Source organism: Syzygium oleosum, unplaced genomic scaffold (genome assembly GCF_021117445.2).
Source record: "Syzygium oleosum isolate NSW1041296 unplaced genomic scaffold, Sole_v2.1 Sole_v2.12, whole genome shotgun sequence".
Classification (NCBI taxonomy): domain Eukaryota; kingdom Viridiplantae; phylum Streptophyta; class Magnoliopsida; order Myrtales; family Myrtaceae; genus Syzygium; species Syzygium oleosum.
Genome location: NW_026607496.1, coordinates 7,099,226 through 7,126,778, shown reverse-complemented (window position 1 = coordinate 7,126,778; position 27,553 = coordinate 7,099,226). Strand labels below are relative to the sequence as shown.

At 39.0% G+C, this 27,553-nt stretch overlaps 2 protein-coding genes across 4 annotated transcripts; both read right to left on the bottom strand.

Annotated features, from left to right (window-relative positions):
- Positions 1 to 12,322: 12,322 nt before the first annotated feature.
- Positions 12,323 to 13,051, bottom strand: LOC115672374 (histone H4). The gene has a single exon (XM_030594178.2). It carries the CDS (start codon positions 12,990 to 12,992, stop codon positions 12,681 to 12,683), a length of 312 nt encoding a protein of 103 aa, XP_030450038.1. The 5' UTR covers positions 12,993 to 13,051; the 3' UTR covers positions 12,323 to 12,680.
- Positions 13,052 to 16,344: 3,293 nt separating this feature from the next.
- LOC115665948 (kinetochore-associated protein KNL-2 homolog) lies at positions 16,345 to 22,428 on the bottom strand. Of its 3 annotated transcripts, none has more exons than XM_056316615.1 (13): positions 22,313 to 22,428; positions 22,133 to 22,218; positions 21,345 to 21,501; positions 20,750 to 20,876; positions 20,119 to 20,235; positions 19,739 to 19,960; positions 19,376 to 19,492; positions 18,986 to 19,207; positions 18,787 to 18,866; positions 17,971 to 18,016; positions 17,257 to 17,315; positions 16,897 to 16,947; positions 16,345 to 16,475 (listed from the first exon to the last, which is right to left on the bottom strand). In XM_056316615.1, exons 1-12 carry the CDS (start codon positions 22,382 to 22,384, stop codon positions 16,909 to 16,911), a joined length of 1,344 nt encoding a protein of 447 aa, XP_056172590.1. In that variant the 5' UTR covers positions 22,385 to 22,428; the 3' UTR covers positions 16,345 to 16,475; positions 16,897 to 16,908. The 3 variants fall into 3 exon arrangements, with proteins under 3 accessions (XP_056172590.1, XP_056172589.1, XP_056172591.1); XM_056316616.1 differs by having other exon boundaries at positions 16,353 to 16,724; XM_056316614.1 differs by having other exon boundaries at positions 16,352 to 16,947.
- Positions 22,429 to 27,553: the final 5,125 nt, after the last annotated feature.

Genomic DNA, 27,553 nt, shown 5'->3' with positions numbered 1-27,553 from the left:
GAAAGCAAACCCCGTAACCATATCGCCCCCTTCGCTATAAAGATCAGTGCTGTGTACTCCGTCTCAACGAAGACAAGGTAACGTGGTCCTGTAAGGACGCCTTCCAACTCACTACATCACTTGTAAATACGTACGTTGCTAATCGTAGTCATCGGCGTGATCCAAATCCACATACGAACATCTATTGTCCCCGTTCAAATATCTAATGATCAACTTCACAGCTTTCCAATAAGCTTTACTAGACTCTTCATATAACGCTAACTACGCTCATAGCTTGTAAAATATCAAGTCTAGTGTATACCATATTATACATAATACTACTTACTGTACTAGTATAGGGAACACGAGACATATACTCCTTCTCCTCCTCCTCAGTCTATGGTAATAATTTATTGGAAAATTTAAAGTGTTTTGCTAAAGTTGTACTCATAGATTTCGTTAACTACATATTAAAATGTGTAACAATCTTCTCAACATATATATTTTTTTGAGACATATGTAAAATTCTTGCAGTCCTATCATGTAAAATCTCCATGCCCAATATTTTATTTGCAGTACTTAAATCTTTCATTTTAAACTTAGCACTCAACTGCCTCTTCAATACATCAATTCCAAACATATTTTTAGCTGCTATTAACATATCATCAACATATAATAACAGATATATCAAAGACCAATTATCTAATTTTCTAAAGTAAACACAGCTATCTATCTAACTTTTTGAATAGTCCGGACTAGTCACGAAAGCATCAAAATGCTTATACCACTTCCTAGGAGAATGTTTCAGCCCAAACAAAAATTTCTTTAATAAGCAAACATGATCTTCCTTATTCGGAATAGCAAATTCCTTCGGCTGTCTCATTTAAATCTGTTTCTCCAACTCACCATGAAGAAATGTCATTTTCACATCTAGTTGCTCCAACTCGAGATCCTGTATAGCAACAAAGGCAAGTAATTCACTTATAGAAGTATGTCTTACCACAAGAGAAAATACCTCACTGTATTCAATGCTCTCTCATTATGTATACCTCTTCGCCATAAGTCTCGTCTTATACCTCGCCGCCTCAACATTGGAATGCTCTCCTTCCGTTTGTAGACCCACTTGCTTCCAACAATCTTTTGGCTATTTGGTACTTTGACTAGCTTACATGTCTGATTTCGATAGAGTGATTCCATTTTTTCACTCATAGCCCTTAGGGACTGCGACAACTCAGACTAGCCATTGCCTTAGAGTAAAAGGAAGGCTCACCTGTCTCCACCACCTACGGTCAATGCATAAGCAATATCTATTTAACCATAATCTCTATTTGCCCATGGCTATAGTGTGCTATAGCTGCCGGTTCTTATGTATCACTGACTTCAAGAACCGTGGCCTCATTTGTAGCCTCAACCTTGATTACCTTCGAGGTCTCCATCTCCATTCATCTTAAGCTCTACTTCATTACCAACACCATAATCTGTTTGCTCCGCTGGTTGTGTCTCAATACTCCTTTATCGAAGCATATTAGTCTCGTCAAATATCAAGTCTCCATCTGAAACTCTACTTCACTACCGACACCACAATCTATCTACTCTGCTGACTCCTTTATCGAGGCATATTAGTCTCGTCGAAGATCATATCTCTGTTAATTAGAAAACAAGTGATTTAAGATTGGTGCACCATAGCCGGTAGCTTTCAATCCCATGTGAAGAACCCATAAATATGCACTTCTTCACCCTCGGTTCAAGCTTGCCATCACTCGCATGAGTATATACAGGACATTCGAATACTTGTAATTCAAAGTAAACAGGTTTCGCCGACCATACTTCCATAGGAGTTTTCCACCGATAACAGATGATAGAGATCGATTAACCAGGTAACAAAAGAGACCATATTCATTGCTTCGACCTAAAATTCTTTATCCCACTCCTGTATGTGAAAGCATAAACTTAGTTCGCCCTAGTAAATTTTTGTTCTTCTGTTCTGCTACGCCATTCTACTATGGTGTTTCGGGTACTGTGAAGTGTCTCAAAATCCCTTCTCTTAGTAAAATCTTTACCATATAACGTCATGCCATTATCGGTTCTCAAGCACTTGATTTGTTTATTTGCCTGCTTCTCAATTAATGACTTAAATTTCTTAAACCGATCAAGCGCATTAGATTTGTGCTTAAGAAAGTATACCCATACATTTCTTGAATAATCATCGATAAATGACTGCATATATTAGGCATCTCCTTTCGAAGGAACCAGAGACAGGTCTCAAATGTCTGAATGAATAGTTGTGGTAAATTTAATCTGGCACTACTTTCCAAAGATGCAATGCTGAGACAAGTCCAGCTTTCCTGTTTTTTGACCCTTCAACAACCTCCTCTAACTCAGCACTGTCATACTTGCTTCACTCATGTGCCCTAATTGCATATGCCGTAATTGAGTCAAGTCGGAGTCTGATTTACCTGATGAAACTGTAGCATCTCCTGTCACGGTCTCTTCTAGTAGATGATAGAGAATATTCACTTTCTTCCCCATTAAAACTATATGACACCTCGAGAGATCTTGAGTATTCCACCTTGAATAGTGTACTTACACCTAATGTCATCGAGTGTCTTTAGAGAAATAATGTTCTTTTTGAGCTCCGGTACATATTTCACGTCTGTCAGTGTGCGCACCTATCCAAACTGTCCCTATACCCATAACCTTCTAGGCTGTGTTGTTCCCCATCAGAACTCTACCTTCGTCTGTAGTTTGATAAGTAGTAAACCAGTTCCTATGATGTATCATATGATAAGAACATTTCGAATCTAGCACCCATTCGTCTCTTGATGAACCGGTAGTCATATACAAAAAAGCCTCTGTATCACTAGCGCTCTCCTTGGCAACGTTCGCCACACTATTTGTGACATTCTGCATGTCACATTTGTTTTTCAGCTTTGGACAGTCTCACCTTATGTGCCCCGTCTCTTGACACTCAAAGCATTTCACTCGTCCCTTGGGCTTTCTATGATGTGACTTCAACCTACTTTTACCTGTGCTGCTGCTGGACCCCCGATGTTGATTTCTACCTTGAATCACTTCTCGCACTACAGCCCATGCCAGACTGTCAACTCGTAACTTTCTCTATCACACCTTAGAGAACAGGGCGGATTTCACCTCTTTTGAGGTAATCGTAGTACGTCCTTGTAATAGTGAATAAATGAAGTGCTCCCATGGCCTTGATAAAGAAGCTAACAACATCATGCCCCGTTCTTCATCATCTAAGATCTTACTGACGTTATTTAAATCCATCATGAGTTTATTAAATTCATCTAGGTATGATGTGAACTGATATACGTAGCTTCAGTATATCAAAACTGAAACACCTTCTTTAACATATATAAGCGATTGTTCAAACCCTTCGTTACATAGAGGATTTGAAGTTTTGCCCACAACGTTGCGGCATTCTTCTCCTTGACTACCTCTATATTATTACCTTATCCAATAGATTCAATAAAATTATACTCTTTTCTTTCTCCATTAGCTCTACTTTATTAGTCTATTTCATCAAAATCAACAACATATCTTTGCCATCCAATGCCTTGGCCAAACCTTGAGTTGTCAATAGTGCATGCATCTTAATGCTTTACAACTCAAAACCATTCCTCCCGTTAAACTTCTTAATTTCTACTTTAGCTATAGACATAATCACAATAACATAATTTCCGAATAATAATCAAACAAGTAATAGCCCCAAATCACAATCCATACAATCTTATCCTCAACGTTTGATACCGATTGTTGTAATATTAATGTAGAAATTGATAGGATCTTACAATTTAAGTTAATGCGAAATCACCAGAGAAAAATAAGGAACAATAAGGATACTAGAGATTTATGTGGTTCGGTCTGAATGTCGGTACCCATTCTACGGGTGAGCCAGCAATAAATAATTTACTATAATCTAAGAATTAGGATTATAATTGCTCATATGTTCGAGTGTTTTCCAAATTTAGATTACACCAAAGTCTAAAATTTTTACAAATAAAGAATTTAATTGAATGTAAAATTTACAGCACAAAATCACCGTGTGTTCAAACCTAAAGCAAAAGCTTTACGGCTGTCCAAGAAGCACCTCCGTACGCTTTTCCCTTGTGCGGCTGCGGCTGGCCAAGGGGAATAAAAGAAATTTTTTTGCTTTTTGTCGCTTTCTCTGACAAAGACTTCTCTACCCATAAAATAAAAAATATATTTTATAAAATAGAATATGTGAGACCCAAATTTTGTCTTGCAGAGCCAGAGAGATTTTTCTTTTTGTTTTAACCGTAATAGAAGCTCCCTTTCTTGAATTTTTTTGTGCGGTCACATTTGAATATTTATCCAACCCAATCAAAACAAATCCCAACATATAAATATATTTATATGCCCTTCAAGACATTCATTGGATTTCCTTTTCTACTATTTAACAAATCGGTCTATATCATCCAACTTGGTTAGGTTCTATATATGAGCTCAAATTCGAGACATAATTTAATAATAAAGTGTACTTGTACCAGATCGATAAAAGAGATCTAACTAGACAATAAAAAGATAGAGAGACATTAGTGATCGAGGGCTTAACGTGATCGTCTTATTTGGTATAATTCGACATGACATTTGTGCAATAAGTAGGCAACCATATTCTTCAAGTTCCAGAAACGATTCAAGAGCTAAACTTGCTAACACAATGAATTAATTTATACTTATTGTTAACGAAATGGAAGGAGTTAAAATTTTGGGATAAGTGTAGAAACATGACTTCGCGTTTTTGGCATATTAGAATATTTAAATAATTAAATAACGTCATCTTATGCATTCATCTAATGACTTAAGCTTTTAAAACAATAGGCAGTGATCCCAAAATATCTCACACGGCCATTTGTCTATTGACAATTTAAGATTATATTTTGGTTGGTTGAGAACTTAAGATTTTACAAAAGCCACAATTAGGTCTTTACCTTACCGTCGGCAGTATTTAAGCATCAGAATCCAATGTGGCTCGCATGTGGAATATTTAGCCATTTGCCACATGTCATTTTCCATGTCCTAAATTTCACTGACATGATAACACGCATGTTGAACAAGTCAAAGTTCACATCAGTAGGCTAGCAGCCCCTAGTGTTTCCTTCCTCATCTCTAGCACAAGATATGATCTTCTAGCAACTACTTATCGAAAGACCAAGCTGACCCATTCAAGGTCCAGTAAGTGTAAACAGATTTTATTGAATCACGATTTCTTGAAGTGTATATATTAAGATAAACCCACTTTGCAAAATATATAGAAAACTATTAGGAAAAGTACCAAAAAATTCATAAATTTATTATATTTATATCAATTTAGTCATAAACCTTTTAATTGTATTAATTGAGTCATAAACCTTTTGACATTTTACTAATGTAGTACAGGCAGCCAACTTTGGCTGGAAATCATTGGCCAGGACACTAGCTGTCCTTCGTGGCACCGTCAGCGCTAGCTAACAGGACAATTTTTACAATTTTTTATTATAGTATTTTCATCCATTTTTGCTTCTTTTTTTTTCTTCTTCCCTATTGATCACCGGGCCTCGGTGATGGCTAGCGGCCGACCATAGGCGCCGATCGGCGATGGGCGACCTCGCCAGAGGCCAATGAGGGCCGGCCAAGGCTGGCAAGGTTACTCGCCGTCATATCCCGATGAGGCTGGCCCTTATTGGCCTTTGGTGAGGTTAGTGAGGGTCAACCTCAGCGGCTTTCGGCAAGGGTGACCTCACTTGAGGCTGACGAGGGCAACCCTCGCTAGTCACCGCCTATGGCCGATCGTTGGTCATCTCCGAGGCCCGGCAATCAGCGGAGAAAGAATGAAAAAAAAAGAAAGAAAAGAAAAGAAAAACATATAAAAAAAAATTCCTGCCGGCTGTGGTATGTATGACGACCACCGTCCACGTTAGCAATTTCAGATCAATATTGGCCAGATAAGCTAAATTGGCAAAATGTCAAAAAGTACTAAACCTTTTTTATACTTTCTCGAAAACTATGAATACCAAAAGGGACCACCCGCCTGGGTGGCGTCGCTGGAGCGGGCGCTCTTCCTCTCGCAAAAGGTTGAGCGTTCGAATCCCGGGCGCCGCAGGGTGACTTAACCGGTGGCACGTGTGTGGTGGCTAGCACGTGTCGCCCCCAGGGTTTACCCCCCGGCTGTCGGCCGTGCGGGGGTTCCCTGGGTTACCAAAAAAAAAAAAAATCAATACCAAAAGGACTTTTCACTTTTCTCTTCCTTTTCTCCGCATCCATTTATTTCTTCTGTTTCTCTCTCTGATCTGATCCTCTATCAATACCGAGAACTGTAGACCTGATTGAGGTGTTTTTCAAACCTTTAAATCCTCAATTAATCAAAATAAAATTTTAAGTTTGTAATTGACCAACGATTAAAATGTCAAGTTCTGTTTTTTGCATTTATCCCTTAATATTTTGAATTGAATTTACTGAAAGTAATCAAAATAAAGTTTTAAGTTTTCAATTGACGAATGATTAAAATGTTAAGTTCTGTTTTTTTGCATTTATCCCTTAACATTTTGAATCGAATTTACTGAAAAATCTGTGCTTCATGCAGTCCTTTTTTTGTTGCCAAGCCTAGGACGACCGCTCCCCTCTAGCGGGTTGCACGTGATATGTTTTTGGGCAAAAAAGTCGTACGCAATTTGGCTAATCGCCAATCAATTTATCGCCAATCAATTTATAGGTGGAGGAGTTGGACATAACATCAATGCTTTAATTCCTCCACCGCATGCAGCATTGCAAGTGGAATTGCCTTATGTCTCACGTCTTGATTTAGCCAGAAAAAACCAAAAGTTAGAGTCAACAATGCCTTTATTCCTCCCCCGCATGCAGCATTGCAAGTGGAATTGCCTTTTGTTCATGTTAGGTGTTCGCCGTCCATTGTTCACGTTAGCGATTTCCGGCTAAAATTGATCGTAAGGACTACATCGATAAATCGTCATAAGATTTAAGACTAAATTGACACAAATTGAAATGCTTAGCATTGAATTAGCCGTCGTACAATAAGTTTAGGACTTTTTGGATAATTATCCCATTTCATCGAGCCTGGAGTAACGGTCTTTTTCTTCATTGTTCAGAGTGAAACTGAACCAAACGCCCTCTCTATAGGAATCGCTATTTATGCCACAAGGCTAATTTGCGTCAAGCTGGATCTCCTAGTTCAGGTATGAATTCATTCTCATTCGAGAAGTCCCTCTTAGATATAGAAAATATATAGTTCCAAAAGGCTAGGGGGCTACCTATGAGTATACCTAATTCCTTCTGTGCAAAGCAAAAAAGTTTTGTCTGGGTCAATTGGGAATTGCCCTAAGATCGACGGTTTGACCTTTCGCGAGTTGAAAGTGACATCATTGTGGGTTCGGCCCTAGCACATGCCCATTTTGGCTTTTGCCCAGGCTCTATTGCTATGAAAAGAAAAGTTAATATTTTTTAAAGTGGGACCAAGACTTTTTAGGTCCAACTCTTAACCATACTCGTCCTGACCACCCACTCCTTAATTAGAAATGCTCGGGGACTAGCTATTGATACTTTCGGTTTAGTCCAATGGTCCAGAAAATGTTGTACATGAGGTAGACTGTAATTTCCTTATTTTGTCCAGGAATTTGTTTGTAAGTTTATTGCACTTGTTAAGTGACCATTATGGAAATATTACAGTTGTCAATAATGCATTAACTGTTCTAGCGAGGTGTGTTCAGTGTATGCTCGACTTGTTTGTCGAGTAAAAAGTACTTTTATACTTCTCCGTTAAAATTTATAATATCATCTAATATTCAAAAACTATGAAAGTATATATAAATCTATATGTCAACATTTGTAAATTGTAAAAGTTTCAAGCCATTGCAAGATTCAAATTAAGAAAAAAAAAAAAATAGAAGTTCAACAAGACAGGCACGCTTTGGTGGAAGGTTTTCTTTAGGTCACAATCACGTTTTGGATTTATGTGTTGTGGGTCCCGAGCAATTGATCCAAATTAGGTATAGTAGCAGATAAGTCAATTCATGCATTTAGGGCACCCTTTGTCCCCTTCATTGCTAATAAGCAACAGCCTACTTCTTTCCATTTCAACCACATTAAATCGAATCACATACATCTCAGCTTGACATAACACAAGCATAATGTGAGTGACTGAACGTGGGCCTCCTTTTTTTTAAAATTTAGTGGTTAGGAATTGTCCGAGCCAACTTTCGCGCACTGCACCTCGACTGGTTCTCTCTAGTTTATCTTAAGGGTGTGCATTCCCCAAAATTGTTCCGGTACATTCAAGATTTTCTTCCGGCAATACTCTCAACAATACCCGAACCCTAAGATCATAAGGAGAAAAACGAACTTTCTTACCATCTACGCCAGCACTTTGTTGATTGGGGGCTCTTCCTTTTATTTAAATGACAAAAAGAGTTATGAAAGAATAGTTTTGCCGTCTGGGATCCACTTACAATCTTAAATATGTTTTTCGTGCAACGGAACATGAGAATATCTAAGGCGTCATCAATTATGTTCATCCCTTGCAAATCGCATGAAATTAAAGACAGGAACTTCCAAAAATAAGAAAAGAAAAAAAATATTTTTTTGAAACTCAAGAAGTGTGACCCAGAGTTTCCGGGACGAGGGCCGTTGGAAGTTCTTACATCACTTGGTTACGGGATTTTTCGTGACCTCATGTGCATATGAAGTTACTCATGATCCGACGGCTAATTTTTTGAATCCGACCGATAAGTGCCGGAGCCAAGAGTACGTTCTTCGTGCCTCAATTTGACTTTTCCATTTTTACTCGTTCGATTTGTCGTTCTTCAATAACACGTGTGTTTTTTCCGTACATATTTCATTTTGATTTGCATGTCGAAATTTTTGTCGTCCCAAACCTAATATCTTGAATATAACTTCTTAATTGAAATTTCCAAGAAGGTAAAAGATCAAAGCAATGATACTACAAAAGATTTAATTTTTCCTTTCCAATATTCCATCCGAATTTTCATTCCTACCTTTTTCCTTACATTCCCAAACTTATCATGAGCCTACTTTTTTAGAGGTTCTACAATCCCTCACGTTTGTCTATTTGGAGAAATTTTTACTTCTGACCTAATTTGAATCATAAATTTTGTGATTCGCGCAATTTGACTTTTCCCTAGTCGAAACATCTAAAGGCTATCTCAATATACAAATATTGATATTTAGTATCATATGTAGTTTTTTCGAGACTTTTTCAGATTTAGAATCTTTTTCATTTTCAAATTTTTGAGTGAAAGTCAAAGGTAATTTATAATGGTAGGAAAAACTTTTGGGGCATGTCCGTTTTAGCTTTTTCACAAGTGAAAATTCGTTCACTAAAGTTTTCTTCAAAATACTCTCACAGGAACCTTGCACATGCCACCTAAAAGCTTTATCAATTTTTGTGATTAGAAAAGAAAATATGCGTGATCAAGAGAGAAGTTGTTGACCTCGTCAAGTTTACCATTTTGTCAGATATTACAAAAAAAACTGAAGAAGAGAGCCAGTGGAGAGTACTATATGTGCATTTAGAAAAAAAGGGATAAAAGGCAACGCAATCTGTAGTGTCTCGGCACTACTTTAAATTGTTCAATCTGGTGTCTGAATAGTCTCTCTTTTTTTTTTTTGTATAATTAAGTCTTTGAAGTATATATATTTTGTTTAAGTCGATTCTTCCATTAAATTCAACGCCCCATCAGCACTGTCTTGACAAATAGGCGCTTTCTTGCAATTCTCTTGTGTTGACTAAAAAAACTATCAGAAAATTTAGAAGAGAATCCAAAAACTAAGGGAGAAAGAAAAAGAGAAAAGAAGGGGTGGCGGGACACATGCTGGTGAGGGTCACGGAGCCCTTGTCGGCCAACGTCGGGTCGTTGATAAGTATCGACGGATGGATCAACTCGAACAAGAAACATAAAGTTTAGCGATCCAATTGCGATAAAAGTTCAAATATCACGGGGAAGAAAAGGAAGGACAAAAAGATGATGGCTTCAAACTGATCTGGGCTTTTACCCGATCGATCCTAAATTCATCAGTGACGGCGTCGTCCAACTAGAAAAGACATGATGGAATTGGGCTACTTCATCATATCCATTAGGCCCAACAAAGTCAAAGTACTCATTACTCACAAGCCATTTTACCCTTTTGACCGTTTGTTTTCTTGGGCAGATAATAATTCTTCACTTTGTCTCTTGAGAAATGTAGTGTAATTCTGAAAATGTGAGATGACATGACTTTGGGGAATATTTCAGCCTAAATAATTTATGACGGACTGCAAATTTAGTGGCTTAATGGACTGCCCTTACGTTTTTAGACCCATTGGCCGAGCTGGCTAAGCTTCCGGCTCCTTTAACGGGCTCGATCCGGCCCGAACAATCTTGTTGAAAGATTTTTACGGTTTTTTGGTCATGGACATTCTTAGAAATAGACTGTTCGTTCATGCACTTTTATACATAGAAAATTGGCAAAAAGAAAAAAATCAAATGTAAGAGCCACTGTGATCAAATCACAGCAAATTGAAGAGCGTTGTCTCCCCATTAGCAAATGCTGCTAAGAAGTTCAACGAAATGACCAAATCGGGATCACTTAAAAGAATAAAAGGAAAAGATCGGACGGAATAAATGTTCGGGGACTGAATTGAATGTCGGACAATACTACAGGGATGAAATTGAACAAAATAGAAACTCGAGAGATTGAAAAAACTAACTTGTCCCTTCAATGCCGAGGGCTAGAGGAATTAGTAAATTCTTTTTTTTTTGTTTGCCTATACGGGATTTGTTAAGAATTTGGTCTTAAACAGGCATCACCGCTGGTTTGAGCCCTAGCTCGCCAGCAGCGCGGACACCTCAATTATAAAAAAAAAAAAAACAATAATAGTAGCATGGATAGCAATTAGTCTAATGGGCTCGAAAATATATGTTATGGGCTTCTACGTTTCACTCACATGGATCCATCTAATTCAAGGTGGGGCGTCCACAGGGGCAAAGAATCAAACCAAACATCTAATGAAAAGAATTGGACCAGGATTAGATATGGCCGATCCCAACACATGATGTTAGGGCCGACAATTTTCAACACGACTCGTTCGCACAGCAGGTTAACATGCTTAAGACATGAAAAAAACAATCGTGTTTTGTGCGAGTTAACTCGCTTAACCCGCTAAAATAAGAATCCAAATGTTTTAAGTTGAGATGTTAGCATGCGATTTTCTATGACCTGAGAAAATTAAATACGTATGTAATATATAAAGACATTTTTATTTCTTAATAACTTATAAAATAACACTTTAATTTATAAAACGGACTCACGGCTCTCTTCATTTCTGTTCATGTTTCATCATTCATGTGTAACCCCTCTCCCTCCCTCGCCATGTTCTATGTTGCTTTGATTGTTATTGTTGATTTCGACATTTAAGGCCAAATGATTGTTACTCAAAAGTGAATGGTGGCCCGTTGTCGTGGCCCATGATTTTTAAGTGTAAGCTGTAATTAGAATAAGTCACCTTCATATCGTATCCCTATTTCGACACGATACGAATTGCCAGAGGCTAAACTTAAGGAACGGGCCGTATCGTAAAGTTAGTACTCATTCGAGGAATCCGATATGCCAAAACAGGTTAAAGAGAAAACGGTCTAAACCAACCGCCGAACCAATCAGAATATTCACCACCTTCCACCTAGTCACGATTATCCATTGATACTTTCCAACATTTTATACTATACAACCCAAATTCTTGCTTGTTGCTAGGAATGAGCCTGAGGGGCGATTGCCAAAATTGACAAGACCAAACTAGAGTAACCCCATTCGCGAAGTAAGGACAACCAAACGATGCCATCCGCGACTACAAGGACACAAATCCAAAACATGCCAAAACCCAATTGATCTCACCATGTATTACGTGTGAAATCTTCTTCGGATGAATCAAGAAAAGGGCGAATCCAGTTGGCCGGCTACTTGCCAATTCAAAGTGCCAACACACCAGCTCTTTGCCAGGTCCAACGAAGCATATCTCCGGAGCACCCAACAAGCAGAAGAGCCGAGCGCAAAGGGAACGAACAGCTTCCGAAAACCTCAGATTTAAAATCCTGAAAAACAAGAATGGGGCGGCTCCGCAATATGACCGTATCCGACAGAAAAGCATGTTCGATTCTCACATGTCAACCAAAAATGCAGAGGCCGACAGATTCAAGTTCAGCTGCAGATGGAAACACAGCTTCACCGATGCACATAGAGAGCTGCATGACTCGCAAGAACACTGGCAAATTGAACGCACGTCCACTAAAGGCAGTCGGAGAATCTTTCTTCCTTTCTCTTTAAGTGTTTGCTTGCTAGCGAATCTAGATGATCATCAATTCGGTTCAAATGGAAAAGATTGCAGTGGGAAAAAATTCACAATCATGAATGATGAACAGCAGAGTAGGAACGAATCGAAGCAAAGAGGAACATTGCCAAACAGATTCGACGCAGAAATTGATCAATGCGAACACTAACTTCCCATTAAATCGACCCAAGTATTCACATCACACGCGACTTCGATTCCAAACCAAACCCAAAAAGCCCCCCCAACCCTAGAGCGCCGCCACCATCCACGGCGACAACCCAATTCGACACAAACAGGCGCGCAACCGGAGCGGGGGAAACAGCCCGCGGGGCCCCCCACCGGACCGGAATCAGCCGCCGAAGCCGTAGAGGGTCCTGCCCTGCCTCTTGAGGGCGTAGACGACGTCCATGGCGGTGACGGTCTTGCGGCGGGCGTGCTCGGTGTAGGTGACGGCGTCGCGGATGACGTTCTCGAGGAAGATCTTGAGGACCCCCCGGGTCTCCTCGTAGATGAGGCCGCTGATGCGCTTGACGCCGCCGCGGCGGGCGAGGCGGCGGATGGCCGGCTTGGTGATCCCCTGGATGTTGTCGCGGAGGACCTTCCGGTGCCGCTTCGCCCCGCCCTTGCCCAGCCCCTTGCCCCCCTTCCCACGGCCCGACATGGCGGCGATCGGAGGGTCGGAGACTCGGAGGTCGATCGAGATGGCCGGAAGAGAAACGGAGCTTTAGAGAGAGAGAGAGCTTGAGGAGGAAAACGGAGAGAGAAGGAGATTTATAGGGGGAGGAAACGGCACTGCGCGGTGGCGCTGTTGAAGGAGACGGAGCTTCGGGGGAGGGGAAACGTGAACCGTTGGATCAGTTCACCATCGGACGGCTAGAGGATGTCGATCCGCGTCGCCTGCTAGGAATGGAGCTGATTGGCTCCCCTCGGCTTTCCGAGGATGACGCTGGATGCTGACGTGGCCTCGCCCGGGTAAATTCAAGCGTCTTTTGCTGCTATTGGCAATAATTTAAGCGTACTCTAACCAGAAAGAATATTTAGATTTTGAAAAAAATTAATACTACATAACACAAAAAAAATATAGTGAAATTAGGTTATATATATTTTTTTAAATTAGTTACCTAACAAAATTTTCTTCCGCACTTGTGAATAAAACCCGACTCCTTGTAACTTCGGAAATAAAATTCAAACTTTAGTTTAATGAAAAACACCCTAAAACATTTGGTGAATATACGTTCGAAGTGATTTTATAATTTGAATTTATTATCTTTTGAATCGAAATATGATTTTCACTTTGATGGGGAGTAGATACTTTTTGGTAATTGGCTGAATTTGAAACCAAACAAAACTTAATTATGTTTTGCACTTTCATAAAGATTTATATTCTTTGTTTTTTTTTTGTCGTCGGATATTTATATTCTGTGTTGGGACGGTGGAAACTGAGGAGAGGGAAGAAATCTTTCGAAACTTTTGTTATAAATATCCGATGACAAAAAAAATCCATACCAAAATCTATTACTTAATCGACATTTTATTTTGGTACTAAGGCTCTGTTCGTTTGGCAGAAAATATTCTCTTTTTGGAAAATATTTTCTCGGAAGTCATTTTCCTGGAAAATTTTTTCCCGGAACATAATTTTCCGGTGTTCGGCAACCAATATGAAAAAGTTTCGGAAAATATTTTTCGCCGCAACCGTGGCGGCAGCCAGCGGCGGCGGCGGCGGCGGCAGCACGCGGCGGCGGCAGGCGACAGCGGCGGCGGCCGGCGACGGCGGCGGCGGCGGCGGCGACGCGCGGCGGCGGCGGCCGACCGCGGCCGGCGACCTTAGTGAAGAAGAAGAAGAAGAAGAAGCTCCGGAAAATGATTTCCGCTCTTGAAGAAGCGGAAGTCATTTTCCGTAGACTTAGGCTATTTTGTGAGGGGGGAAGGAAAATATTTTCCCACGGAAAACGTTTTCCGTCCCCCGAACACCGGAAAATCCGGAAAATATTTTCCGGGAGAATATTTTCCGCCAAACAAACGGAGCCTAATGATACGTTCGTTTTCCATTGAAAAAAAAAACACCTTAAAGGGGTTTCGCATTAACTAAAAAGTCAACTTATGAGGCTACAAAATTTTGTAAAAGCGAAAAGATAAAAAAGCCAAAGTGATCTCATAAAAAAAATTGAAAAAATGACACAAATAGCCCCTAAACTTTGATTCAATGTGAAATGTTGTCCCTGAACTTTTAATTTGTTTAATATGGTCGATAAAATTTTAGCTTAATGTGCAATGTCGTCCCTGAATTTTAATTTGTTCAATGTGGTTCTTGAACTTTTGGTAAATGTTCAATTTAGTTCATAAATAATTCAATCTAGCCCTCAAATTGAACATGTACCAAAAGTTCATAAACCATATTGAACAAATTAAAAGTTTAGATACCACAAATTAAAAGTTTAGGGACAACATTGTACATTGGGTCAAAGTTCAGTAATCATTTGTGTCATTTTCTCTCGTAAAATCTATCTCACCTGGCATTTTTCGTCCATTGATTATTGGGAAAATATAAATAAATAAATAAATAAATATATATATGAGTTTCATCTTGATAGCAAAACCATGCCTCTAATTTTAAAATTACAAGGCCCATGCCTCATACCCTCTTAAATGACCAAAATACCTTCACATGTTTAGGACCCAGAAAGACCCTAGCCTCCACATCAACCCATTGGTCGCCCATGGCGTCTATGGCGTCAATGAGAGGTCGTGATGCGTGGCCGACCTTTGCATTTAGGCGGTGGTGTGAGAGAGAGAGAGAGAGAGCGAGTTACGGAGGAGAGAGACAAAAGAAGAACGAGCTCTCTCGGCAAGACCTTCATGACCACTCACGACAGTGGCCAAGATCCTGCACAAGGCGTCGATGACGGAGGGGCGAGCGTTCAAGGTAGTTGCGGCGGCAGGCGGGGGTATGCGGCGGCCGAACCTAGGTGGTCGGCGTTTGGGATTTGTGGGTATGGTTCGTGTGTTTTAGAGTATGTGAGAAGGGGTATCACTAAAAAAGAGGGCAAAATTGTAATATTGCCAGAGCGAGGTATTTATTTTTGTGTTTTTTCCTTAATTATTGATTCTGCAAATACTGCATTTTGTTTCATTTCCATCTGTATCAATGATACATTGAGATGGAAGAGAGATTCACCCACGCTCACGCCCATCGACACTGCTGTTTGCACAAAAGATGCTAGTTCTGATGCAGAATTATAGTTGATACAGGAGGAAGAAGAGCAACATACACTCAGAAATTTTCGCTCATCGATGCATCATATGGAAAAATAACAAAATGGCAGGCACACGAACCCCGTGGTTGATCAAGTGTTCAAAGACCTGATTTGCTAGCCAAAGACCACATGTTCAATTCTGCACTTTATTTTCAATCTCAAAAACCTTGGTTAGTCCGCGAAAGATGGGTAAGCGCTTATATATATATATATATATATATATATATATATATATATATATATATATATATATATATATATATATATCACCAGTCTTGGGCTTTCCCACTCGCACGTTGTGGTGCTGTGGTGACGGGCTCGCCCAGTGGTTAAATCAAACATTCAAGCAGCCAATGAGAAAACAACCAACTCCATATAAACCTTCTTTGGCGAGCGAAAAAATGCGTGCAAAGCTAGTGAAATTGAGGGAAGAAACAAGACAATAAATGGAATCGAGGAAGCATTCTTGCAAGAAGTTGCCAATCGACCAATCTTGAACTTACTCTTGCTCTATGCTTTTGGCCTTGTTTGAAAATTAGTCATATTTACTGCGCATATCTTCTCAATTTGTGCAAAGTATGACACAATGGTTCTTTGCACATGGCTACCCCAAAAACCAAGACTTTAACCCTGCATCCATCCGTCCCAATATGTCAACTTTATATTAAAGGCCATGCTGATAATAATCATCAAAAACAAGAAATCCAAACAAATCATAACGCACAGCACTGTTCAACAAAAAGCCCCAAAAGACAGTGTCACCTGCTTAGGTACATTCCAATCTGCAAAATCATTGCAAAAGTACTAAGTTGACTTTCATGCAACACTGCTTACACTGATGCAGGGTCAATCTGTCTGTCCTGGGCTTACTCCAGATGATTTTGCCGAACCTGGCATCATATCCATTTTATAGCAGCATGCATAAGCCACAGGAAAAAACAAAACAAACTAGACTTTCTACTCGATTAGACTTGGACAGCGAAGAGAGTTTCGATGTCGACAATATGCATTTCTGTCCCTCCTTCAAGCGGCATTTTCTATTCGGTCTGATACAGAAGATGATTTTACCAAGGACCTAGGAGAGCTGTTGACTGGGAATAAATACATAAGGAACAGCTAAACCTTGGAGAGCCGTTGGACTGTGCATAAAAATAAGTATGATTAGAGGAAGGTCATATCAGGACCCAATAGGTCAATATGCCAGATAAGAATCACTAAAACGTTGTCATTGGAAAAACCATTTCATCCAACCATTTGGGAAGAGGAGTAGCTAAACATATATTTGCATTGCAAAAATTTAAGGAGACAAACCTTCATCTAAAATCAAACTTGGGCCTCTTGGACTCCAGCGACTCCACGGTCCTAAATAAAAGTCATATGGGAATGTCAACATATTTTATTTAACTTTAAACAGCAATCAATACAATTGTACTGAATATGCAAATTTAAGAAGTTCATCCACAGTTTTATGAGACAATGGAAGAAGATTTTAAGGTGAATTTACAGCACAAAATTCCATAACTGCCCTAGTAGTATCCCTAGATTCATAAGTATGATTTGGTTGCTTGAACCACTATGCCAACTCAGGACTGATACTATAATAGAAAGGACAAATCCTTACTTACTAGAGAAACATAAAGTGAAATTGCAAACCAGAAAGAAACTACGTACCAGTGCATAAACTGCCACTTGGTTTCGCCAGAACTCTAACCTGGGTAAAAGTATTCTTCCTACAAAAAATGCAGGAAGAAGCGAATTATGAACCTTTCAAGACGGCAATATATGATTTGGAAGTAGTAGTAACCATTTTGAGAAGGCAAAAATGTGTCTCACAAAAATTGTATTTAAACATGGAGAAAATCTTTGAATATTGATTGAATGCTCGCTTCATACAGGCCTAATTATTAGAGCATACGGATGGTGACTACTGGAATACTTCAAAGCATTGCAAATGCATTTAACTAAAGTATGGGACGGGCCAATTATTTCAGAATAGTAGTAAACATTTTGGGAAGGCAAAATGCAATTCACAAAAAGAGTAGTTAAAATGGAGAAATCCTTCGCTATTGATTGAATGCTTGCTAAATGCAGGCCCAACTGTTACAGGATACAGAGTGTGATAACTGGAATTCTTTCCATACAAATGGATCCATCAGTTCAAAGGATGTTCTCATTTAAACTGGTGATATGTATTCAGGTATGTACAATGCTTTAGTATTGATTGAAATGATAATTCCAGTTCATTAACTTCATTAAAGTTAAAAAAATAGGTTTTAAGGCATGTAACGGAATTGAAAAAATAATACATGCTTATTCTGAATTCATAAGCGGCTAAACAGCAAATTGTAGATCTTGAACAGAAATATGGTCTGATGGTCTACTCACCAGATCTAGAACGTTTGAAAGAATCTGGAGATGTGAGGGAACTTCCCTAAACAAACAGGAAACAAAGTAAGAAGGCTTTAGACCAAACAAGTGCCCAAATCTGTATGCAAATTAAATAGGAGCATGATGATGGCAGATGTAATTGTGGGTGTGGACAGAAGATCACCATATAAAGGCATACAGATACCAAACTTATACTATAATTCTAAACATATAAACTGATTAGAAAGGCAGGCAAAGACTGCCCTAAGTTCACATGAGTAATGACTAACTAGATTTATATCTAATTCCCCCCACAGATCACATATGCATATGGGCTGACAAGTCAAGTTTTAGTATGTTTTAGGTGCTATATTTTCCTCCCATCTTCAAAAGCTTTTTTTATCAGTTTGGCGTATTTCATAGCTTTAAATGTTTTGTAAAAACAGTGAGTTGAATTGGAAGGCTAAGGTCTGGGTGGAAAAGGCAATGACTAGGAGTGAGATAATATATCCAGAAAAATGTGGCCAAAGGCATCAAAATTTAATCACCTGCCACTGTTAATAAAGCTTACAGGCAAAACTATAAAATCTCAGCAGTCTCTCCTGGTTGACAAGATAGTCAGTTTTATAACACTTCTCCTCAGTTCGAAAATCAATCTAAGTGACATTTCATAGTATTACTAATCCACGTTCACTAAAACCTCACTGCAAAGTTCTCAATATTGTATATGGAAACTCAGAATGTTTGATATTGTAAAGGAGAAGCAGCAAAACACGAAACTCTTGCTAAACCACTCAAACATTATTGACAGAATCAGAAACTGAGAGAACTTACTTGGGAGCCTGTAGGAGTTTTAATCACAATTGGTTCCCCACATAAAGTATTGTTGTCGACATTGCCTTTTCCCTTCCCACCTGCAATGCTAACTCGTTAGATAACTGTCAAACTAGTGATAAAATGTTTGATTCCCAGACTTCCTAGCAATTATCAAAAGCCATCATATGCAATCTAAACACCAAAATTGTTTCAATACCCATCTTTTGAGGAGAGTACACTTTAGACTCATCAACAGCTGCAGAAAAACGACTATCTTGTGTTCCTTCCATTTCAGCATTATGAAGATTTGGGTCCATCATAGTAAGGCAACGTTTGGTATTTTGAGGAGAAAAATCATTTGGAAGTTGTGCATCATGCTTATTTTCAGTAGCATTCCTCTTGTATTTGCCTGAACTTCTTCGATCCAGGCCAGAGCTGTCTGCAATCCATAGAAGTTAAAATGTTGCAAAGTCAGTGAAGATAAATAACTGTCTGGTAATTGCAATGTCATAACTTAAAATGGTATTAGAACCTTGAAATACATTTCATGGATAAAAGTTTCTCCCAAATATACTATCCCTCAAGCAAACTAGACATGGATGTATACCTCTTGAACTTGATAAAGCAAAAGATTTGCTTCCTGATCTGGTGACTCTTCTGCTTGTAATAATAGTTGCATTCCTCCATGAGTTATCTTCATTTACTTTACCTGTTCTCTTCCCACCTACAAATGTTTACGGCATCAGCAAACTGAAACAATCTTCCCAGAATTCCTACAGTGACAACTCCAAATTACATTACCATCTTAGACAAGGTAAAAATAAACAAAGAATGTTCTAGATATTGATTTGCAATAAGACAACACTTCAACCATATCAACAGATGCTTAATTATTATTACTGCAAATCCCTTCAACACGAATGATTAAGAGTCATTATGCACCGTTTAAACACCAAAATCGTTTCAGCACCTGTCTTTTGAGGAGAGTACAGTTTAGACTCATCCATAGCTGCGGAAAGATGATTTTCTTGTGTTCCTTCAACTTCCACATTAGGAAGACCTGGGTCCATACTAGTGAGGTGACTTTTAGGATTTTCAGGAGAAAAATCATTCTGAAGTTGTGCATCATGCTTATTTTCATTAGTATCCCTCATGCATTTGTCCGAATTTCTTTCACTGGGCCCACAATAGTCTGCAATCCATAGCAGTAGTCAGTGAAGATAATAAACGTCCAGAAGCATAATATTTTAACTTCCGATAGTATGAAAACTTTGAAGTAACATTTTATGGATGGAAATTTCTCCCAAATATATTACTGTTAATTCACACAAACTAGACATGCATGTATACCTCTTGAAGCTGATAATGCAGAAGATTTGCTTGCTGATCTGGTAACTCTTTTGATAGTAACAATAGTAGCATTCCTAATTGAGTTATCTTCATGTATTTCACTCTTTCTATTCCCACCTGCAAATGGTCTGGACATCAGCAAACTAAAACAATCTCCCCAGACTTCCTAGCAATGACAACTGCAAATTTGATTGTCATCTTGAGCAAAGTGTAAATAAAAAAGAATGTTCTACACAATGATTTGCAATAAGAGTGCTTCAACCACATCAACAGGTGTAAAAAGATAATTACTTGAAATCCCTTCAATGCCAAATTTGGAAGCATCGATCCACATTACTGGAGCAGATCACAGCATTTTGGAGAACAGACAATGTAAAGTTGTACACTGTGCTTATTTACTATTGCCTATATTGTATTTTCCTGGAGTTCTTTCATCCAAACTAAGGTTCGTATCTCCTGTCAGTCAAATGGAGACATCCAAAACACAAAAAGTTGCAGAACAATAAACATCAAACAAGTCTAAATTTCTAGTTGAGAAGGAACAAACATTTTGGAGCAACATGTCATCATGTAAAACCATAGTCCCTAACATATGAAAGTTAATTTAAGCAAACTTGTGTTGCTTATATACCTCTCAATGTTGATAAATCGAAAGATTCCTTTCCCGGCCTCGTAACTATCTTCGCTTCTTTCTCCAAGCATTTTGAAGCACATTCTTCCCAATTAAGAGGAAATCCAAACACAAAATGCTTGAAAATCTACGAACAGCACAAATTTTGAATCTAACATATGAAATTGCAATGAGATAAGATAATCAAATAGTAAGATGACTGCACAAAGGACAAACAAATCTCGAATCCATCTCAAACATTTTCCCCTAAAACAGCTAAAGTTCAGCATTAAAGCGGATTTAAGAGCAGCTCATAACGACTTGTTCAGAATCCTTCTGCATTTGTAAACAGGTCACCATGAGATGATTTTTCTACTTTTCTTTTGTTTTGAACCCGAGCACTTTTAACAACAGTTGATAGTTGCCCATGTCAAGTTTTCCATGGTCAAGGTCCGAGAGCTCAAACTAGAGTGGGCTAGTAAAATTTTTTGCAATTCATAGCTTCTTGAAGCTTGATTAAGCCTACAAACAATGGTTGTTGCACTGAGAAGCTAGCGATGTATATACTAACTGATAGAGCCTGCATGGGCAGGAAAATAGCAAGAGACTCACAAACCTCAGATGAGAAGCCACTTTCTGTAGTACGCAACTTATTTATCAATCCAGACACCACAACACAAACACCATCCGCTGTTTCAAGAGTTGCAAAATCATATCTTTTGGTGATCGGAGCCGATTTGAACACCTGAACCACTTGTTGAACAGATTGTTGCCTGGAGTAAAAAGTCCTCTGAGCTCATGGAATTGCTACACCAGAAAAATAAAGTAAATGCCAACAGAGAAGTCTCATTGAGAGCCCAAGTCACGAGGACAACAATGACTACCTGAAGATGCAGTCCTAGTTAATAAGGGTGGCAACTTTCTACACAATACAATCGAGTTAACTTGGATAGGAGAAACCCAAATTAAAAGAACACGAATATAACTAACTCAAAACAGACATTGCTCGACAAATTTCAAGAAGCTTTTAGAAAATAAATAGACAATTTATCATCATATTGCACCAACTTTGTAATATTCAGCTAATGACTTGAATAACCGACACGAACATGATCATGATGACGCAACACAAATCCCCAGCCCCAATAGTTACCTTGCCAGCTACATTTTCAAAACAAGTGCAGACATGAAAGACCAAGGTTGTATTTGTCTCAATCAAAAGTGAGCCTTTGGATGGATTAGTGTCTACAGGATCACATTTTCCGATGTTTGGCCCAAATTGACTAGATTTCTCCCCAAAAAAAAGAACCGCAAATCCACGGGAAAGCTCACTTTTTTCCTACAAAGGTGAAAAATTTACACGAACGGGAAGATGAATTCTAGCAGATCATTGTCGACGCTTACTTGGGTGAAGCGAAGCCAGAAACAGCCAGTGTTCTTTCCTGAGAACCATCTGCAGCTTGTGACAACCACCAATCGTAGAGACAAACCTACTCGGCGAAACGCATGGAAGAAAAATCAGGAGTTGGAAGAGAGAGAGAGAGAGAGAGAGAGAGAGAGAGAGTTTGAGCACAGAGCACTCACTGTTTTTCTGAAGCGGGACGCTGAGAAGTCATCGTCGTCGGGTGATCTTGAGGGGTCGGAGCTCGACGCCATAAGGAAGGAAGGAAGGAAGCGAAGCGACCGTTGCCTGCTACTGCAGTTTCACCACACACTCATGGCCACGGTTCGGAACCGACGGTTCGGAACCGCCGGTTCCGGTTCGTGGCCAAGTATGAACCGGTTCATAATTTTCTTTTCTGTTTTTTTTTTTTTTCCTTTTCCTTTTCTTTTTTTTTTCTTTTCTTCCTCCGCCGGCCATAGCCGGGGCCGGCGGAGGTCGCCGGCCTCAGGCGAGGCCGCCCTCGCCGGCGTCGGGCAAGGGCCGCCCTCGTCTGGGCTGGGCAAGGCCGGCCTCGCCAGATCGGGCGAGGGCTCGACCTCGCCGGCGTCGGGAGAGGCCGACCTCGCCTGCAACTGGCGAGGCCGGCCTCGCCCGACGCCGGCGAGGCTCGACCTCGCCGGCAACTGGCGAGGCCGGCAAGGTCGAACCCTTGCCAGATCTGGCGAGGCTCGACCTTGCCGGCAACCCGGCGAGGCCTGGCCTCCCCTGAGGCTGGGCGAGGTCGAACCCTCGCCAGATCTGGCGAGGCTCGACCTCGCCGGCGTCGGGTGAGGTCAAGCCTCGCCAGAGGTCTGCAGCTTTCTTCTTCTTTTTTTTTTTGTGGAACCGGTTCAAAAATTTCTGGAACCGGAACCGGGCCCGTAGGGCACGGGCCGGTTCCGGTTCCAAACCGCGGGCCCGGTCAATGGGCCGGGCCCGGGTTTGACCGGGCCGGTTCCGGGCCAAAACCGGCCCGTGGCCATGACTACCACACAGGATACAGATTTCTTTTCTTTTTTTATATATTATATTTTTAAGTTAATACCACGAAAAATTCTAACTGATATACTTGTGACATATTTACTAAAAACTAATTTTTTAATCATAAAAAATCCAAACCGATATATCTGTGACTAATTTAATTTATATTAATTTTCGTTAAATTTTACTGTCAAATTGTTAAGTTGGATAACACGTTGCAATTGACAGGTATGTCAGGTGTACTAGTTTGTGGTCAAAAAATTAGTTCGGGGTAATTTATCTTAGGTGTACCAGTTTTGGGTTTTTCGTAATATTTACCCTATATTATATTTTTCACTTTTTACAACTTGCTATTTTATACAATTGCTTCAATCCACTCGCGTGAAAGTAAAATATGTTTAGTAAATGAAAAAAATTAAGATTGATTCGGGCACAGCTTTTTACCTTAAAGGACAAGTATACTCTCCCTTATCGTGTTGATTTTCCAATTTACTCACACACACTCCAAACAAATGCAAGCCGAGACGATGGTAGAGACGAGCATGAGCAGAAGTAAATGATTAATGACGAAGAGAGAGACGCAGTGCGCATGGATAGTAGAGAGATTATCGTCTTGCGAGAACCTTTTGTAGAGATGGCGCATGGTGCGAGGACTCGATTCTCTGCCCAAATCCCCGTCTTCAAATCATGCCCGTGCTTTTAGTTGCTTGATGTGCTTGATAAATTTGATTTATAATTTAACATATCTAAAATAGATAAGCTTGTTCATTCTACAAAATATAGGATAATGTGCAAAAAAAATCATAAGCTTTTTTTCTATGGACATCGATGCCTCAAATTATTTTTACCTTTCTCCAATACCTCAAATCTGTACCAATGATCAAAGAATATATTTTGTTAGACTTCCATCCATATTATTGTTAAAGATCCGACAATGATAGTGTAGCTTGCGTGGTTACACCCTTGGTTGATGTGGCAGCATGCGTCCCATTTACAACAAACAACCAAATGTAGGAGAGCAATATCCTACTACATGCTCAAAACTACTCAAGCTCATGGAAGTCCCGTTTACAGCAAAGTGCCCTATGAGTGTCAACACTTCCCTCCTAACATCTGTACAAGTAAGAATCTTTTCCTTAATTGAAGAACTACATTGGATATTTTTATATAGTTTAGGGATTAAATTGAACATGTACCAAAAGTCTAGGGATCACATTGAATAAATTAAAAGTTAAGAGACCATATTGAATATTAGAATAAAGTTCAGGGACTATATTGAACAAATTAAAATTTCAAGGAGCAAATTGCACATTGGGCTTTCTTTATCTTTACTACAATCTAATTCACATTTACAGAAAACTGAATCATGTAAACAAATAATCCTAGCCAACCAAATTTTGTAGACATAGACATTCCAAGGAAGTTTAAAAAGCAAACTTGGATATGACTTCCCCTTAAAGCTAGAAATGCCCGAGCAACTTCATGATCCATGCTACTAGCACTTTAAGAGATAAGATGCCGCTCCAAAATGACACTCCATATTCTGCAAGAAACAAGCCAAACAAAAAACAAATGACTCATGTCTTCATTACTAGAATGGCGAAACATCACATAAGAGAAACAGGGGAAATGAGAAAAGACATAAAAGTAACTTTTGTACAGTATTCACTTTGATACCATAGTTTTTCAATTGATCACTTCTAGGTGTGATAACTTTTAAAAAACATCCACTTGTGTACATATCTCCTCCGACGAACCCTATGTGGGTTTATTTTAACAATAATGTATCAATTTGACTATTTCAAGAGAGTTAAATTCAAAGCGGAAAAATAGCCAAATGATATGGCGGACCGACAGCCAAATGATGATGAATAAATGGAGGTTCGAAATAACCGACTCTCTCTCTCTCTCTCTCTCTCTCTCTCTCTCTCTCACACACACACACACACACACACACACACACACACACTCCACATAGACTAAAAGCAGGAAAAAGGCCATATAAAAAATTAGGGCTAAAGAGGAATGTTGCAATAGGGAAACTGTGAACGATTTTATTGAGTTTTTTGAGGTAGATTGTTATTTTTTGTCCCCTGACCAACACAATTAGTTATTATTTATTCTATTTGGTGTGGTTGTGGGCATCAATTGATCAATTTGTGGTCTCTTTGTGTCTTATGGTCCTTGAGACAATTTTCTTTTGCAGCGTCGATATGGATAACACATCAATACCCATTAACGTTTGTTATGGAAGTGAGTTTGTTATTGACGATGAATAGGGATATATTGGTAGAAATGTCGATATTACCTTAGTCAATGCAAGTAGATTACCATATAAAAAATTTGTGAGGCATATAATCAAACAGCTTGGGGTAAAATAGAAAAATTGTATTATGGGATATTTGAGGAGTGTTTGAGATTGCTTATGATGATAATGGTGTCATGGATCTTGTTTACCATTATCTACTTAGTGCCAAGGTTTATGTATAAGTTAAGTATTATTGCGATGAAGATGAGGACACTAGGTTGGTGATGGATATGATTTAGGAGGAGTAAAATTGATATTGAACAGAGTGTCGAGGTAGTGATGAATATGGTTTAGAAACCGTAGATATAACTAGTATTGAACAGAGAGTTGAGGAGATTGAGGCATGACATAGAGCTGGCGTTGAATATAGAGTTGAGGAAATTAAGATAGGCAACATAACTGGTGATGAAGACACACTTGGATTGGAGCAGGATAGGGTTAGAAAGTCGTTTAGTTAATTGATAAAGATTAGGACCCTTTAGTACATGCAAATTGCCTAAGTAATTATGATTGTGAGGAATTTGCACAAACAAATGAATAAGTTGGGGAATATGAACAAACAAGGAATGCACCACTTTTGGAACTTGATGAAATATAAATAAGGACCGAGGAGCTCCAATCGCAAATAGTTATGATTGATTATGACCAAGGTAGCGATGATGAGAATGTTAGATTATAGGATAAGATTGAAGATCAAGTAATTTTGTGTACAAGGAACAACAAGTACCCTTTTAATGATGTAAATGCTAGAAATCTTGTGTTTTGCATTTCTGTGAGATTTTATGATGCAAAATAATTCAAAAATACTATTGTGAAATACTCAATTATTCAACAGAGAAATATTGAATTCATTAAAAATACCAAGGCATATACTCAAACAAAGTGTGCATACGAGAATTGTACATGAAAGATACAAGGGGCATTGAGTAAGCACTAACTCATTCCACATCGTGTCGTTTCGGGAAGAACATAACTATGGCATTGTGACAATAAAAAGGTAACTAGTGTGCGATTGGTAGTGCGCTTCTTCAATATTATCAAGGTCATGCCATAAATCAAGAGTCTTCAATTGAAAGAGTTAGTGAAGGAACAATTGAGGGTTTATTTGTTTGGAAATCAGTGAAAAAGAACCAAATCCCAAGTGGAGAGTATGTTGATGGATAGTTACAAGGAATAATATGTACATGTGGTGCTATGAAGGGAAAGAAACCTGTGCAGTGGAGTTTATGTGGATGTTGTCGATGCCATTGGCTAATTCTAGGATTAAGTTTAACAAGATGAATTTTTGTTTTGATGCATGCAAAATGGGCTTTTTGGTGATGGAAGAGTGATAGCGTTAAAATGGATGTTTTTGGAAGGGTTTATGCAAATGGGAGGTATTGGCTACCATTGGAAAAGATGGAAATAACAAGATGTTCCCACTAGCTTGAGCTGTTGTGAAGGTAAAGAATACAAACACTTTGTCCTAGTTACTAAAAAAATCTGATGGTTGACCCTAGCATAATTGATGGGAGTTGGACATTGTATGAGTGACCAACAAAAGGTAATGTATAACTACTAGTCAAGAAACCTATTTTGCATGAATTAAAGCAAACTACATATTATCAAACTTAGTTATCAAGTAGTGATCTCTCAACAATCTCTACATGAACTTTACTTCTTGGCCTCATAACAACCTCTACCCATCAATGTACTCATCACCTTATACTTAGCCCTTCTGCCACATCAAACTTTAGTTGCTTCTTTACTAACTCCTTCAATTGAAAACTCTTGATTTCTAGCATAGCCTTGATGGTGTTAAATAAGTATTTGACCAACCCCACGCTAGTTACCCTTTTATTATCAAATATAATGCCACAATTATGTTCCTCTTGGAATGACGTGATGCGGATTGAGCCACTGTTCTTAATTAGTGCTCTATATATCTTCCATGGACAATTCTCTTATGCACACTTTGTTTTCATCTCGTAATCTAACACTCTCATCATCACCACTTTGGTTATATCGTGTATAACCTTTAGCAATTGTAGCTCTTTGATCCATATTTATATCTCCATTGAGTTCCACAAGTGGTGCATTCCTCCTCTACTCATACTCCCTAACTTATTCCCTT

Coding starts and splice junctions, on each gene's coding strand:
- LOC115672374 (XM_030594178.2), bottom strand. CDS start 12,992: ATGTCGGGCCGTGGGAAGGGGGGCAAGGGGCTGGGCAAGGGCGGGGCG.
- LOC115665948 (XM_056316615.1), bottom strand. CDS start 22,384: ATGGCGTCGAGCTCCGACCCCTCAAGATCACCCGACGACGATGACTTC. Junction 18,867..18,985: donor GTACTCTCCTCAAAAGATGG/GTATTGAAACAA, acceptor TTAGCATTGCAG/GTGGGAAGGGAAAAGGCAAT. Junction 17,316..17,970: donor TTTCAAACGTTCTAGATCTG/GTGAGTAGACCA, acceptor CATTTTTTGTAG/GAAGAATACTTTTACCCAGG.